This window comes from Sus scrofa, chromosome 3 (assembly GCF_054392235.1).
Source record: "Sus scrofa isolate SSC_HxYL_T2T_F1_AM1 chromosome 3, Sscrofa_HxYL_maternal_Yorkshire_Landrace_v2.0, whole genome shotgun sequence".
NCBI lineage: Eukaryota > Metazoa > Chordata > Mammalia > Artiodactyla > Suidae > Sus > Sus scrofa.
Genome location: NC_139385.1, coordinates 47,654,751 through 47,669,513, shown reverse-complemented (window position 1 = coordinate 47,669,513; position 14,763 = coordinate 47,654,751). Strand labels below are relative to the sequence as shown.

The following is a 14,763-nucleotide window of genomic DNA, read 5'->3' as shown; positions in this document are numbered from 1 at the left end:
TTCTCTCCTGGAGCGTTTTCTTGTTTGGTTTTTGTCTTTTTAGGGTTCCCAGGCTAGGGGTCCAATCAGAGCTGTAGCCGCTGGCCTAGGCCACAGCCACAGCAACACCAGATCCAAGCTGCATCCGTGATCTACGCCGCAGCTCTTGGCAGTGCCAGATCCTTAACCCTCTGAGCGAGGCCAGGGATGGAACCCTCGTCCTCATGGACACTAGTCAGGTTCGTTACCGCTGAGCCGCAGCGGGAGCTCCCATCCTGGAGTGTTTCTGTGGCTGTGTCCGTTTGCCAGGTGGGTGCTGGCGGGTTTGGGTGGGTGTCCGGGCTTGCTGGGTCTTGCATTCAAGGGAAAGCTCCTCATCTCCAGGCCTGTCTTTCCTGCGGGCGTGGGAACGGAGTGGTTGGGCTTGAGGGATACGAAAAGCATCCGCAATCACCAGCTCCAGGCATGTTGACTTATTCTCCAAATTATGCAAATAACGTGGACTCAAAAAAAAAAGCCTGCTTTGGGAGTTCCCTGGTGGCTTAGCAGATGAAGGATTTGGTGGTGTCACTGCTGTGGCACAGTTTTGATCCCAGGCCTGGGCGTGGCCAAAAAAAAAAAAAAAAAAAGCTTTGATTCATCCTTGCTCATATTCCACCGTGGTAAATAGTTACAGATTTATTTCAAAAGCACGGGTTAATGTTTCAGAGGGAGTACATTGTGTCCCATGGGTAGTTTCATTGTTGAAATTCTTAGGAATCTGAAGGACAGATTGGCTGCCCCGGATTTCAGGTCCCCAGCAAGACTTGGTGTCCCTGGGCAGGTCCCTAGACAGCGTGTGCTTTGGATGAAGGCTTTTGTGAGATAAGGAGGGAGGGGAGCTCCGACTGAGGAGACCTCCGGGCCGGTCTCACGAACACTCAGGCCCTGGGGTGGGGGGATGGTGGCTGCCATCCTGTACCCTGTGGCGACAGGGCGGGGAGTTGCCGCATCAGGCTGCAGAATCTGAAACTATCAGGTCATGCCAGCCCGAGCTGGGCCCAGGGCACGCGGCTTACAAACTGGGGAGCAGCTGAGCGGGGCTGTGTGTGGATGGTGGGGACCAACGGCTTGGCCTCATATCCGGGCCTTTGACTGCTGATTCTCCACCTTTGGACGCCCCACCGGTACGCCCCCTCCAAGGGCGCCCCCTCCCCAAGCACCCAGCCCCACCGCCCTCAAGCCTCTGCTGGTGGCCCAGGGTCCGCGCTCCCTGCCGACTGCCTCCTCCTTTGTTCCCCGTCTTGCCTGCTTCCCTGTGCTCTTCTGTCCCTTTCTCTTGTTTCCGTTACGGAAAGCTGAGGCCTGCACAGGACCGGAGAGAGCTGTGTGATGCCTCCCTCGTGCCCCACGCCTGCCTCGGCCTCTCCCGCCTTGCGCCTCGTCCGCTGGCTCCCTGCGCGTAGTTCCTGCGCCTTCTCCCCAGGGGTTTGTGGCATCTCTGAATATTTCAGTAAATACGTATCAGAAGAGCAGTGCAGGAGTTGCCCTGGGGGCTCAGCGGTAACGACCTCCACTAGCATCCACGAGGATGTGGGTTCGATCCCTGGCCTCGCTCCGTGGATTAAGGGCCAGCAGCTGTAGCTCAGGTTTGACTCCTAGCTTGGGAACTTCCATATGCCGTGGGTACAGCCCTAAAAAGACAAAAAAAAAAAAAAAAAAGAAAGAAAAGCAGTGCACCTGGAAAAATCACTAAAATAGCATTGTCACACCTACAAAAATTAGCAGCCTTTACGTAATATCATCAGATAGTCAATCAGTATTCAATACCTTGAAATTATCTTAGGAATATGCTTAAGACGTTTTTTGTTTGAATCCGAATCCAAAAGTTCCAGCGTGGCAGTGGGTTGGTAAGGCCCACGAGCCTCTCTCTTTTTCTTTTTAGGGCCACACCTGCAGCGAATGTAAGCTCCCGGGCCCCAGGGGTCGAGCCAGAGCTGCAGCTGCCGGCCTGTGCCACAGCCACAGCTACGCCGGAGCCGTGCCGCCTCTGCCACCTGCACCACAGCTCAGGGGAGTGCATAGTCTGGCTTCCTCAGGCCCTGTGTCTGTGTCAGGGCCTCCCTCCTTTGCTGGCTGGCTGCTGGGCGGTTGTTTGGGCCGCCGGCGTTGTGCTCCCCTCGGCGTCGTGTGCTCCTCCGCCTCTGGGGGGCCTGCGGGTTGCCTTTGCGCTTGGGCCTCGTCTGGGGGGCCTGCCAATTGCCTTCGCGCTTGGGCCCTTGCCATTGACGCCCCTTGCTGTGAACACCGGCAGGGGCGCGCAGGCTCTTGTTTGAACACGTATTGAGGATTCCGAAGAGCGGCGTTTCTGTGCGGGGGGGTAGGCTTTGGTTTTCCACCTCTGCCAGACCATTTTCCATCCTTGCCAGGGGTGTGGGCCGTCCCAAGTGTCGCCACTGCCGTGTCACCCTCGTTACTGTCACTTGTTTTTATGGAAGCCAGTCTTAGGAGTCAGATCTCATCGTCGGTTGAATTTGCATTTCCCCCAGGACCCAGCATCCTAACCGTCTTAGGCTCATCAGGCTTTTTTATTTTGGCCGAGCCCATGGCATGTGGAGGTTCCCTGGTCAGGGGTCAGACTTGTGCCACAGCAGTGTCCCAAGCCACAGCAGCGGCAACGTCGGATCCATGACCTGCTAGGGCACCAGGGAACTCCTCACCAGCCATTTATGTATCCTATCTGATGATGAAATGTCTGTTAAAATCTGTTGCTCACTAAAATGGATTGTGGAGTTCCCGTCGTGGCCCAGTGGTTAATGAATCCGACTAGGAACCATGAGGTTGTGGGTTCGATCCCTGGCCTTGCTCAGTGGGTTAACGATCCGGCGTTGCCGTGAGCTGTGGTGTGGGTGGCAGATGCGGCTCGGATCCCGCGTGGCTGTGGCTCTGGCGTAGGCCGGTGGCTACGGCTCCGATTTGACCCCTAGCCTGGGAACCTCCATATGCCACAGGAGTGGCCCTAGAAAAGGCAAAAAGACAAAAAAATTTTTTTTAAATAAAATGAAATGAGTTGTGCTTGTGTCCTAGCTGGATTGTAGTATTTTCTCCCAGACTGTGCCTTGTCTTTCAGGTATACGAATGGTGTCTTGGGACGAGCAAAAGTTTTAAATTTTGATGAAATCCAGTTTATACTTAGAAATGTGAACTTCTCTTTGGAGAGTTTCATTCTTTGGGGCATCATTGCGACTTTTCTCGCATTTTATTATTTTTGATGTTTGGGTCTAGTTGTTGAAGTCATTTTCACTAAGGCCTCTGCACTGTTGGAGGGCCTGTCGTGGTGGATGGGGGTCTGTGCTGTGTGCACAGAGCCTGGTTCTGGCTCGAATGAAACCTAAGAAGCATGGCTTTTGGCCTGAGAGCAGGGTCTTATTCATAATTCATGGTCCCAGGTGCTGTTGGCGGCGTTTCCCAGAATGCCACCTGTGCCCTGGCTGGAGCTGTCAGTGGCATCGAGGACCCTTCCTTTTGGCACCAGCCTCTTTAAGTCGGCTGCTTCTCGGAATGTGATGAGACCGTGTGTGCAGGGACCCCACCCCAGCCCTGAGTGGCGGCTCGGATAACACTCTCACTTGGCAATTGCAGGTGACGGAGCTAACGAGCTGCTTGGATCCCAGTGGGCTTGGCGTGATTAGCTTCGAAGACTTCTCCCGAGGGGTCATGGCGATCAGGAATGGAGGTCAGTTGCCCTTCTGGGCCCCCCGCCCCATGCCCTGTCCCTCGGCCACCCCTTAGTGGGCCCCTTAGGCCTCAGGCGCCCTGGGCTGAGCTGCACAGCTCCTGTCTCCGGGAGCCCCCGGAGGACCGGAGGACCCTGGCTTCGGGAGGCCCTCACGCCTCTTTTGTCTCTGTGCCTCCAGCACTGGCGGACGCAGCTGTTTACTCCTAATGTGAGAAACGTGCCCCTTTCCCCAGAAATCTTTTCCTGAAAACTTTCCAACCTGCGGAAGTGGCCAGACGTACACGGTCAACCCACGCACGTATGTTGGGTCCATGGTCTGCAGACAGCACCTTCCTGCATTTGTTGTCGCATGTCCACCCACCCAGCTGTCCAGCAGTCAATTTTTTTTTTTTTGGCCGTACCTGCAGCCTGTGGAAATGCCTGGGCCTGGGGTCCAATCCCAGCTGTGTTGGTGACCCCACAGCTTCAGCACTCCTGGATCCTCAACCCGCTTTGCCACGGTGGAAACGCCAATGCCTCTTCTTTTTTTGACGGGACGCGTTTTAAATTGTTGTACCGCTGTACACATCCCCTAAGTGCCCTGTACCGCAGTCATTACCTGGACTCGAGAGTTTGTTTGTGGACTTTTCTGTTGCGTGTACGTGCTGCTGAAGCAAGCACTGTTTGCAGTCTTTTCTTTCTTTCTTTTTCCTTTTTTGGCCAACCCCTGGCAAATGGAGTCCTAGGCCAGGGATTAGATCGGAGCCCATAGTTGTGGCCTACGCCGCAGCTGCAGCAATGCAGTGTCCTTAACCCACTGCACCAGGCCAGGGATCGAACCTGTGTCCTGGCGCTGCGGAAACGTGCCCCAACAGGAGCCCCGCGTGCCGACATTCCTCTACCTAGTGACCCCCTCCGCCCCGAGGATCACTGTCCCTGCAGACAGTTCCTCCCACCCGTCCGGCCATCTCATCCCTCCTGCTGGCACCTCCGCGGCTGGCTCCTGTCACCACAGCACGCGCTCCCGCCCATGGACTTGGCATCAGGAAGACCATCAGCCGGGGGGCCTGGGTCGGGCTCCCTGCCTGTGGCGTGTGGCTCAGCCCCGCTTCTGCGTCAGGAGACCCTCCCTTGAGGAGCCGTGTGTGCACGCGTGCCTGCGCAGTTGGTCACCCACCCCCAGATGACAGGCGGGTGGGGACAGTTTGAGGCTGTGATGGACAAGCCTTCTAAGTGTCCCTGGGGCCCAGGTTTTAGGATGGGTTTCCATGGCCTTGGGGCCTGTGTCTAGGATGACTGGTCGCATGGGGGCTTCACACCTGCCTGTCGTGATGCTTTACCCTCTGTCTGTGTGACCAGTGGGGGGTAGTGATGTCGGGAGGGGGGTTTTAGGTGCACAGTGAGGACTCAGAGTGGGCATTCCCGTCGTGGCTCAGCAGGTAACGAATCTGACGAGCATCCCTGAGGACGCAGATTCGATCCCTGGCCTCGCCCGGTGGGTTAAGCCCGAGTGTTGGGTCCACAGTCTGCAGACACCGCATTGCCGTGAGCTGCAGTGTAGGTAGCAGACGGGGCTTGGGTCCTGTGTTGCTGTGGCTGTGGAGTAGGCTGGCGGCTATAGGTCTGGTTTGACCTCTAGCCTGGGAACCTCCATATGCCTCGGGTGCAGCCCAAAAAAGCAAAAAAGAAAAAACCGACCACAGTTGTTGCACACAGATTTTTGTGGTGGCTTCATGCAAATTTCTGCTTTTTGTCAACTTTGGGGGCCTTTTGGCGGCTTCCTAGTGCTGTGTGCTACCTGCCCCAGAGCAGGTGCTTGTGCCAGGCCGCCATGAGGTCCGCTTCTCCTCAGGTCACCTGGGCCACAGCCGCAGCGCCCAGGGCACTGGGCTGACTTCTCTGGTTAACCCTCAGGAAACTCTAGATGCAGGCTTTTTTCTTATTTTTAACAATCCAGTGTGATTTCTTCTCTGAGTCATCAGTTGTTTAAAACTTAATTTCTAAGTTGTTTTTTTTTTTTCTTCCTTTTTTGGCCACCTCGCAGCATTTGGAGTTCCTGGGCCAGGGATCAGATCTGAGCCACAGTTTCCACCTAAACCAGAGCTGCGTCAATGCCGCATCCTTAACCCACTGTGCCAGGCCGGGATGGAACCTGCGTCCTGGTGCTGCAGAGACGCTGCTGATCCCGTTGCACCACAGCGGGAACTCCTCTAAGAGTATTTTAATGTCTTGTCATTAATTGCAAACCTGACTGTGTGAGTTGGAGAACAAGAAACTCCGGGACGTGCATTGAGTTGGTTTGAGGCCAGCCCTGTGGCCGGTTTTACGTGTGTGCCAGCTGTGCGTGCAGATGAGCAGGTGGGGGCTCGTGGGTCCCGCGTGTGCACAGGGCTTAAACTCTGAGCCCATCTGCTTGCTGGGTGGTCCTCGCCCGGGCAGCTCTCTTTCCTTCGCTCTTCGTGGAGGGTCGGAGAAGCCTTCGCCGCGCTACCTGACAGCTGGGGGCGGGGTGGGTCTGGGGGCGCGGGTGAAAGCAGTCGCTTGTCCCAGCAAAAACCAGCCCAGGCTGTGGAGCCAGAGGCAGACGTGCATCTGGATTACTGCTTGGCCCGTCGTGAACATGGTTCTCGTCATTAAACCAACTGAGGAGTTCCCGTCGGGGTGCAGTGGTTAATGAATCCGACCAGGAACCATGAAGTCGCGGGTTCGATCCCTGGCCTTGCTCAGTGGGTTAAGGATCCGGCGTTGCCGTGAGCTGTGGTGTGGGTCGAAGACGCGGTTCAGATCCCGCGTTGCTGTGGCTGTGGTGTAGGCTGGGGCTACAGTTCCGATTCGACCCCTAGTCTGGGAACCTCCATATGCCGCAAGTGCCACCCTAGAAAACGCAAAAAGACAGAAAAATAAACATAAAATAAACCAACTGAATCTTTGTGTAACCAGAGACCAGAACTAAACCACTGTGAAGACTGGGGGAAGGGAAGGGCACTGAGTCCTTGGGCTCTGGCCTGTGACATCGGTAGGAAATTCTAGAATTCAGGAGCTCAGGTGCTACAGGGAGCGAGCTCTGGGTCCTGGCCCTGCAGGAATTCTCTGGATGGGCCGCCAAGGCTGGGTTCTGGGCACAGGAATGAGCTCGTGGGTGAGTCAGGGCGGAGGGAAAGCAGGCAGACTAGGCACACGCTCCATAGCAGGGCCAGCCCGCTCCAGGGCGCGGGGTCCTTGGCAGAAGGGGGCTGATGCTTAGGGTTACACTGAGGGCATAACAAGCTCAAGGTCAGTGGCCAGACTGCTCTCACAGCCACCTTGGTTTCAGCTGGTTTGAGCCAGTCTTTATCGCACCCCGGCATCTGCGCCCCCTCTTGGTTCCCTAACCCTGAGTCCCGGCCCTTCCCCACCTGTCTCAGTGGGAACTCCCTAGAAACTGGGGGGCTGCAAGGCAGGCACTGCACCTGCCACCCTCAGCCAGTTCTCTTCCCAGCCTCTGGGTGAGATGTGGACTTGTGCCTCCCTGGGTTTGTTGTGGGGGCCGCGGAGCCTCCAGCTGAGCACAGGGCACCGGCTGGCCTGCAGGGGTTCTCCTGCAGAGGCTGGTGCCTCGGCAGGTCCCTGCGCCTAAAGCCAAGGGGCCGTAGGAGCTCGGTGGTCTGCCACACCTCCCAGCCAGGGTGGAGGCTGGGCTCCCTCTGAAGGGTCAGGCCGGGGCAGCGTAGCAGCTGGGCCCCTGGGTGTGGGCAGGAAAGAGCCCAGGACAGGGCGGGCAAGAGCCGCGGCCAGGGTCGCCTGTGTGCTCTGAGGCCCCCCTCTCAGCCAAGTGCAGGCTTCTGGCCCAGGCCATGGGCAGTCTGCTCTGAGAGGCTCAGACATAGTAGGAGGTGGAGTGAGCTTGCTTGTGGGAATTCCTGAGGAGTCGTGACCTGGGAGATCCCAGTCCTGGGCCCCGGGAGTCAGAACACGCTCCTGGAAAACTCGTGACCAGAGGCCGAGCCCGGCCCTCCTCTATCGAGCAGCATGGTGGCGGCTCCCGTCCCTGTGGCTCCCGTCCCTGTGGCTGGCACGGGTCTGGAGTTTAGGCTGTGGATGTTTGCCCACCTGGTGAGAGGAAGCGGTTGTCTGAGGACGGGCTGTCTCCCCGTCGTCCGGTCGCTCCTGCGTTCACTGTCCACTGTGCGGAGCCCTCAGCCCTCCTGCCTTGGCCGGGCCCTTCCCGCTGCACCTGCCGTGCCCTTTGTCCTCCCTGGAGGGTGGGGGGGGCTCTCCCGACCCTCCCCCCGGCCAGTCCACCCTGCGGTGGCTCCACAGCTGTGCGTCCTTCTGCCTCAGGGCCTCCAGGTCAGGATAGCCTGGTGGACATGCTGCCTCCAGGGCCCACACACCCCACAGTCTCATTCTTGTTGCGTTCTTTTTGGTAACATGTCCACTTTGGTTTAATCAAAAATAAAAACTTCCCGGAGTTCCCATCGTGGTGCCGTGGAAACGCATCCGACTAGGAACCATGAGGTTGCGGGTTTGATCCCTGGCCTTGCTCAGTGGGTTAAGGATCCGGCGTTGCCGTGAGCTCTGGTGTAGGTCACAGACACAGCTCAGATCCAGCGTTTCTGTGGCTGTGGTGTAGGCCGGCACCTGTAGCTCCGATTCCACCCGTAGATGGAACCTCCATATACCGTGGGTGCAGCCCCAAAAACAAAACAAAACAAAAAAAACTAGAAACTTCGCAGTCTGACCTGGAGTTGCGTGGGTGCTCCAGGAAGTGGGGCTGTGCTTTTTCACTTACAGCAACACTCTGGAGTCTCAGGGTCCCCGCAGCTGAGGCTTGGTCCTCAGTGTGCTGCCGTGGTGCCCCTACCCAGTTCAGCAGCAGAGCAGACCCCCTGGAGCGTGTGGATGAGGGCCATGGGCAGGGCTGGTGAAGGGGGCCTGGTCTGGCCCGGCCAGCAGATGGGTGGGGTCCTCGGGTGGGCAGGCGGCTGGAAGGCTGTGGTGATGAAAGCTTGAATCAGGCTGGCTGGCCCTCTGAGCGCCGTTGGCCCCACTGAGAGGACCGCTTCAAGCTCTGGGGACCTAGCGCCCTTGGGAGCTGACTTTCTAGGTGCAAGTGGTGAAGCCAGTCGGCATAGAGGCCTCCCTGAGGCTCTGCGGGGCACCCAAGGAGGCAGGCTGCACACTGGGGGCTTCAGGAAGACAGCCTCTCAGCTCAGCACTGGCCCGGCTAGTGGGTGTGGGGACTGGGCCTCCAGGTGACCACAGTTGCCAGGGCACTGAGGGGAGGCCGTGCTGGTCGGAGTGCCCCTCCCCAATCCTTGGACGGACTACCGGGCCGGCTCAGTGCTGAGGGCTCTGCATTTCTTTTTCTTTTTCTTTTTTTTTTCTTTTGCTTTTTACGGCTGCACTAGCAACATAGGGAAGTTCCCTGGCTAGGGGTCTAATTGGAGCTACAGCTGCCAGCCTGCTCCACAGCCACAGCAACGCAGGATCCGAGCCGCATCTGCGACCTACGCCACAGCTCAGCAACACCCGATCCTTTACCTACTCAGCGAGGCCAGGGATGGAACCTGCAACCTCATGGTTCCTAGTTGGATTTGTTTTCAGTGTGCCATGATGGGAACTCCAGCATTTTTTTTTTTATTATTGGTAACTTGTATGTTTTTTTTTTTTTTTTGGTAATTTGACATTTATCTTTTGTTAGGGAAGGAGTATGAAAATAAAATTAGAATAAAAGCAAGTCACAGATGACATTGAAGCCGTGATTTCATAGTCTCTGGAAGAACGGGAACAGGATGCCCCGGCTGCATTTCAGGTGATGCTGACCTCAGGTCTTCTGCAGCACCCACCTGGTGGCTGCAGACAGCCTGTCTCTTCGGGACGTCCATTCTGCATCCCGGAGCGCAGAGCACTGACTCGGCTTGTTGACGCCCTGGTGAGGGAAGCTCAGGGAAAATTGCACTGTCAGAACAGGAGGCCTGATTGCAGGGACAGGAGAAGGCGGAGGTGAGGTGGTCCCCTAAGGGCCACTGCTCTGGCTCGTCCCAGCCCCCAGCTCGGGGAGAACATGATAAACAGCTATTAAAAATTTGTGCTTAGAGTTCCCATCATGGCTCAGGGTTAACGAGCCCCACTAGCATCCATGAGGATGCGGGTTCGATCCCTGGCCTCGCTCAATGGGTTAAGGATGCGGCGTTGCCGTGAGCTGTGGCGTAGGTCTCAGATGTGGCTCGGATCCCGTGTTGCTGTGGCCGTGGTGTAGGCCAGCAGCTATGGCTCTGATCCCACTGCTAGCCTGGGAGCCTCCATATACCACATCTGCCACCCTAAAAAAATAAGAGCGAATGGAGAGGGCTCTTCAGAAAGTGGACGCGAGCCATGTGCCCTGCTGCTGCTCTGTGGTGAGGATCTGGCCACGTCTGTCCCCCTCTGCGGGCTGGGCCAGAAGCCCTCTGGCCAAGGATGCCGCCGCTGACTTTCCCAAGTCCTTTTCCTGGGAGCCTTGCTGGTCCCCACGGCCCTCAGACGTCTCCAGCCTGTCCGACTGCGTGACTGTGCTGTTCAGACCACACGGGAAGGAGGGGTGACGTGTTCCGTGCTGACTCGGAGGTCCGTGTGGTGCTCCCTGCTCTGCCGCCTCCCGCGGCCTGGGGCCCCCAGCCGTTCTCCCTGCTTGGTGGGCACCACCTGGGCGCCTGCAGTCGAACTCCTTCCGGCACCAGCTGCCCAGAGTTAGGCAGCCCCTGCAGGTGCAGGTCCCCTCACCGCTGGGGGCCTGGCTGAAGCCGAGGGCCTCCCCCCCAGTTGGATGATTGGTGGGATGGTCCTAGGACCAGGGGCGCGTTCGAGGCATTACGGAGGGCGTCATGGAGGTGACACATGCACAGCCAGATGAAGACTTGTGCGGGGCAGGGTGTGGCCCGGAGGGGCTTCTGTCCCCGTGGAGTTCGGGAGGTGCCACCCTTCTGGGATGTGGACCTGATCCCCACCGGGAAGCTCCCGCAACCCCCTCGTCTGGGGCGCGGCTGACTCCATCCCGGCCCTGGGAGGTTAGCTGCATTTCCAGCCCCTCCCTCTCCCTAGAGGCCAGAGGTCAGGAGAGGGACTGACCCTTCCCCTGGCAGCCGGCCCCATCCCCCGAGACGCTCCTCAATGGCGTGGCCCCAGGCGAGGTCGAAGGGGCTTGGTGGGAATGACAGATGCTCCTCTCGGCCCTTCTCTCGGGATCCTGGGGTTTAGAGCCCGGGCAGGAGCCGGGCCCAAGCCCAGTAAACGTTCCTCATGACCTGAAGGTGGGGAGACAGCTTTAGGGAGCGCAGGGGCCTTGCATGCTCTGGGGTGCGGGCCGTGCCCTCCCGCCACCAGGAGGCCACAGAAGCCGGAGCCTTGGCCTGCGAGAGACCCACTGCTGTGGGGTGCATCCGAGAAGTGGGGTCTCTGCTGTCAGCACGATTCAGCGCGAAAGGGTAGCTTTGCCTCAAAAGTCGCGACTGTAAAATAGAGCGCTGGTCTTAGAAGGTGCAGCTGAGTCACAGGAGGAAATAGAGCTGCCTGTTGCCAGGACCGGGGCGCTGCGTGCCCCCTTCCCCTGGGCGCCCAACCCGGCCGGCGCCCCCTGCCCAGCCGCTGAGCACCTTCTCTCCGCAGATCCCGACGGCCAGGGCCAGCTCTACGGTGTCCCGCCCGCTCCCGAGGAGGAGTCGCCGGCCTGCCCTGAGGAGTTCGACGACTTCGTGACCTTTGAGGCAAGTGGTTTTCCGGGAGAGCTGAGGGTCGGCGGCGCCCCTCGTCCTCCTGCGCGCACCGTCCTGCTTGTCCTGGTCCCCAGCGCTGTCTCTGTAGGGACGCGGGAAGGGCGGGCTGGGCTCCCTGAGACAGCGGTCGGGCGCTGGGCTTGGCCGTCTGCCCTGCGTGCTGCTGGGGAGAGGGGCGCGCGCGGGAGGGCCTGTGTGGCCCCGTCCGGAGAGGCCCTCTGGGTGCTGCTGCCCAGGGCTCCACGGCTCCCCTCGCTGTCCTGCCCCTGCTCCGAGAAGCTGCCCGGGTGGTGGTCACCCTCAGAGGACGCAGGTTCACCTCCCGCCAGCACAGGCCCCCTGGGCGCCTTCACCCCTCACTGCTTTGTCCCCAGAGACCAGCTGGACCCGGGCCCACCCCATCCAGCAGCTGTCAGTGTTGTATGTGACCCTGGGGCCAGTCCTGGGGCCCAGCTGGGACGAGTGTTGGCTGTGAGGCACAGCGTGGCCGGGCGAGGGCCACGGGGAGGACGCGAGGCCCCATGCCAGACCCCCAGACTGTGGGGCAGTGTGGCCTGGGGACGCTAGGGATTGACACAACTTGGACTTCCCAAGAGGCCACCAAGTCAGGGGAGAGTCCGCTTCTCTTGTTCGGTGCATCGTTCCTGTGGTTGGCCAGCAGCTGACCCTGCCGTCAGGCCCGCCGACACACCAGCACTCACTTTATGGGTGTTGTGGGTCGAATAGTAGCCCCCAAAAGATATGTCCACTGCAGCTCGTGACCGTGGCCTTGTCCGCGGAGGAATCTTTGTGGATCAGTTTAAGGCTTTTAAGAGGCCATCGTGCTGGGTAGACTGGGCCCTGAACCCAACGACCGGGACCCTCGAAGAGAAAGGGAGCTGACACTGCAGAGAAGGTGGCGAGAAGACGCGGGCGGGCTGCAGGGGCCTGGTGCCAGGCCAGAGCCCCGAGCTACCGGGACTAGGTTTGCCCAGTAGGGAAAGCAGGAGATTTATTAAGGCCTCGGAGGGGGCCGGGCAGAGGTCCCGGGCGCCAGCCCTGACTGCAAGGAGCCTCCCAAAGGACCTGTGGCGGGAAACTGCGGCTGGATGGGGTTCCCGGCGGGGCGACTAAGAAGGGGGGACGGCCAGGGGAGGGTCGGGGGTCCCCGGACGGAGGGCGGTTCATCTACGCAGGCAGTTTCCTGAGGGCCATTGTTTCTCGCGGCCCAGCCTGAGCCTCCACATTCCGGGTGGGGGTCCCCAGCAGGTCTCCAAGGCGAACAGCCGCATCCAGGCTCGGGGTCTGTCTCCAGCCTCCTGGGAACCTATTCAAGGACCTGGACGAGCCGGGCAGGGTCTCCGGGAGTCCCATTCGCCAGGGTAGTGAAAGGTGTGGCATGTGTGACCCGAACGGGTGAGACCCTTGACGCTGGCCTGGCTCCAGAAGCCTGGGCGTGGCAGGCGCAGGCACCGCCTGCCCTTTGGCCCCTCCCTTTCTCTGTGCCGGCGACCCCCACCCCCATCCCGAGCCCACTTGAGTGCGGCCCTGCGCACTCGCGGTGGAGGCTGGCATGGCAAAGGCCCCGCTGCCCGTGGGGACCAGTGCGTGCCAGGGCCTCTGCGGGGCCATGGGAAAGTCGCAGAGGCCACGCCAACGGGGCGCTAAGAGTTGTCCCGGCTCTGCTTGTCCGCTCTCCCTCTTCCTCCCACCGAGCCGGGCAAGACGACAGGGAGACAGGGCTTTTGTGCAGACTCTTATCTGAAAGGTTAGAGATTGAAGAACAAAAGCTTCTCTGTTTTGAGATCTGACTATGGTTAAAAATTCCCTGCACGTCCTGAACTTTGGACCCCTCGCTGGCCGGCTGGCCGCAGGTGTAATGGAGCGTGCCCTGCGAGCGGGCTCAGCGGACTCAGCGGCCCCAGCGGCCCCAGCGGCCCCCGGGCCGTGATGTACTCTCAGAGGAGCACCGCGGGCAAGTAGGTGGCTGCTGGAAGCCGCCAGAGTCCCCAGCGCCCTGACCCCATGGGAAGGCCGCCTCCACGAGCAGGCCCTTCCCGGAGCTGGTGTGCGGAGCCAGGCCTGGGCCCGGCTGACGTCTGAGGGTAAGAGAAGGCTGTGCCCGGCAGTGGTTCCCCGCGGAGGTGCTGGGCGTGCTTGGGCGCGCCTGAGGTCCTCACTGATGCCCGTGAGTGGGAGCTTCCTTGTCTGCCTGTTGGCTGACCGGTGAAGGAGGCACAGCCGCATGTTCTCAGTGCACTTCAATGTCCATGTGGGTTCAGCCTCACGTGTAACTTGTGGTCATGTTGAGTTGGTGGCATAGGCAGCGGCCTGGGCAGAGCGAGGCTCTGTCTGGTGGGCACAAGTGAAGTGCTGGGAGGGTCAGAACCCCCCGTGCCTGTTCGATGGGGCATGCGCCCTCTGTGAAGGTGGGTGTTCACCCTCCTGCTGTGGGAAACTACCTGGCCTGCTGACGCTTTCTCAGGGCAGCCTGGACCAACAAAGGCTGGAGCAGGTGGGCAGTGTCTGAAATGCGCCGTCCCTGCCCTCCCAGCCCCTGGGACCTCCCTCAGCTCGGCCCTGGGTCCCCACGGAGCCCCCGGGCCGCTCTGGGTCCCCAGGGGGACCGGCTCACTTCAGGAACGGGGCCTAAGGTGGGGGCGTTGGCCCTCTGCTTGCAGGGTGGGTGAGTGGCCCAGATGAGAGGGAGTGCAGCCGGGTTTGCAGCGTCCACCACGTCATCCCGCGTCCTTGGAGAGTTGCTTCTGTCCTGAGCTGTTCTGGGCAAGCCCCAGGGCAGGGTCAGGCTGCAGCCGTGCCTACCTGCTCCGCTCTGTGCGTGCTGAGCTGCTTGCGGGCCCGGGTCCCGCACTGGCCAGGGAGTGTCTGTCCGAAGTGCTGGCTGGTCGGCTGTCTCGAGAGTCAAGGTCTGTCCCCCACAGGAAACCTCAGAGGGTCTCCATCCAAGTCAGGTGTGTAGGCGGCGCCTGCGTCTGGGTCGGGGGTGGGCTGGGAGGGCTCTGTGCAGCCCTCCGGCGATGGGGAGCCTTGTGCCTTTAGAGGTACTGGTCTCTGTTGTCGTCATCGTCAGCAGTCTGGGGGCTCTGCCTGTGCCCACGGAGTGTGATGGCCCCTCGGGTGACAGCAGCAGGCTGTGGATTGCATGCCCCCCCATGGGTTCAGCCCCTCCACAGCAGTGCTGGCCTGGCTCGGCCGCGCCCCTGCCTGCAGGCGGAGCCCGGCGCCTGTCCCATTCTGATGAGGAAGCAGGATGTCCTGGTTTCGGATTTTGAAGTGAGTGCTCTTTGTGAATGGCTTAGTCGCCTCAGGTCCCAGGCAGCAGTGGGCTTTCCTGGGAAACCAGCAGGGCCGTGG

General features: G+C 59.9%; 1 protein-coding gene across 9 annotated transcripts in view; it reads left to right on the top strand.

Moving 5' to 3' along the window:
- RAB11FIP3 (RAB11 family interacting protein 3) overlaps positions 1–14,763 on the top strand; it is a 73,291-nt gene that overhangs the window by 36,467 nt on the left and 22,061 nt on the right. For 6 of the 9 annotated variants that reach the window (XM_085018200.1, XM_021086921.2, XM_085018198.1 and 3 more), the window contains exons 2-3: positions 3,601–3,694; positions 11,303–11,400. In XM_085018200.1, the coding sequence (XP_084874326.1) occupies positions 3,601–3,694; positions 11,303–11,400 (192 nt within the window). Of the gene's footprint in view, positions 1–3,600; positions 3,695–11,302; positions 11,401–13,258; positions 13,494–14,763 lie in introns of those variants that run through there. The other 3 variants (XM_085018204.1, XM_085018203.1, XM_085018205.1) reach the window with 1 other exon arrangement.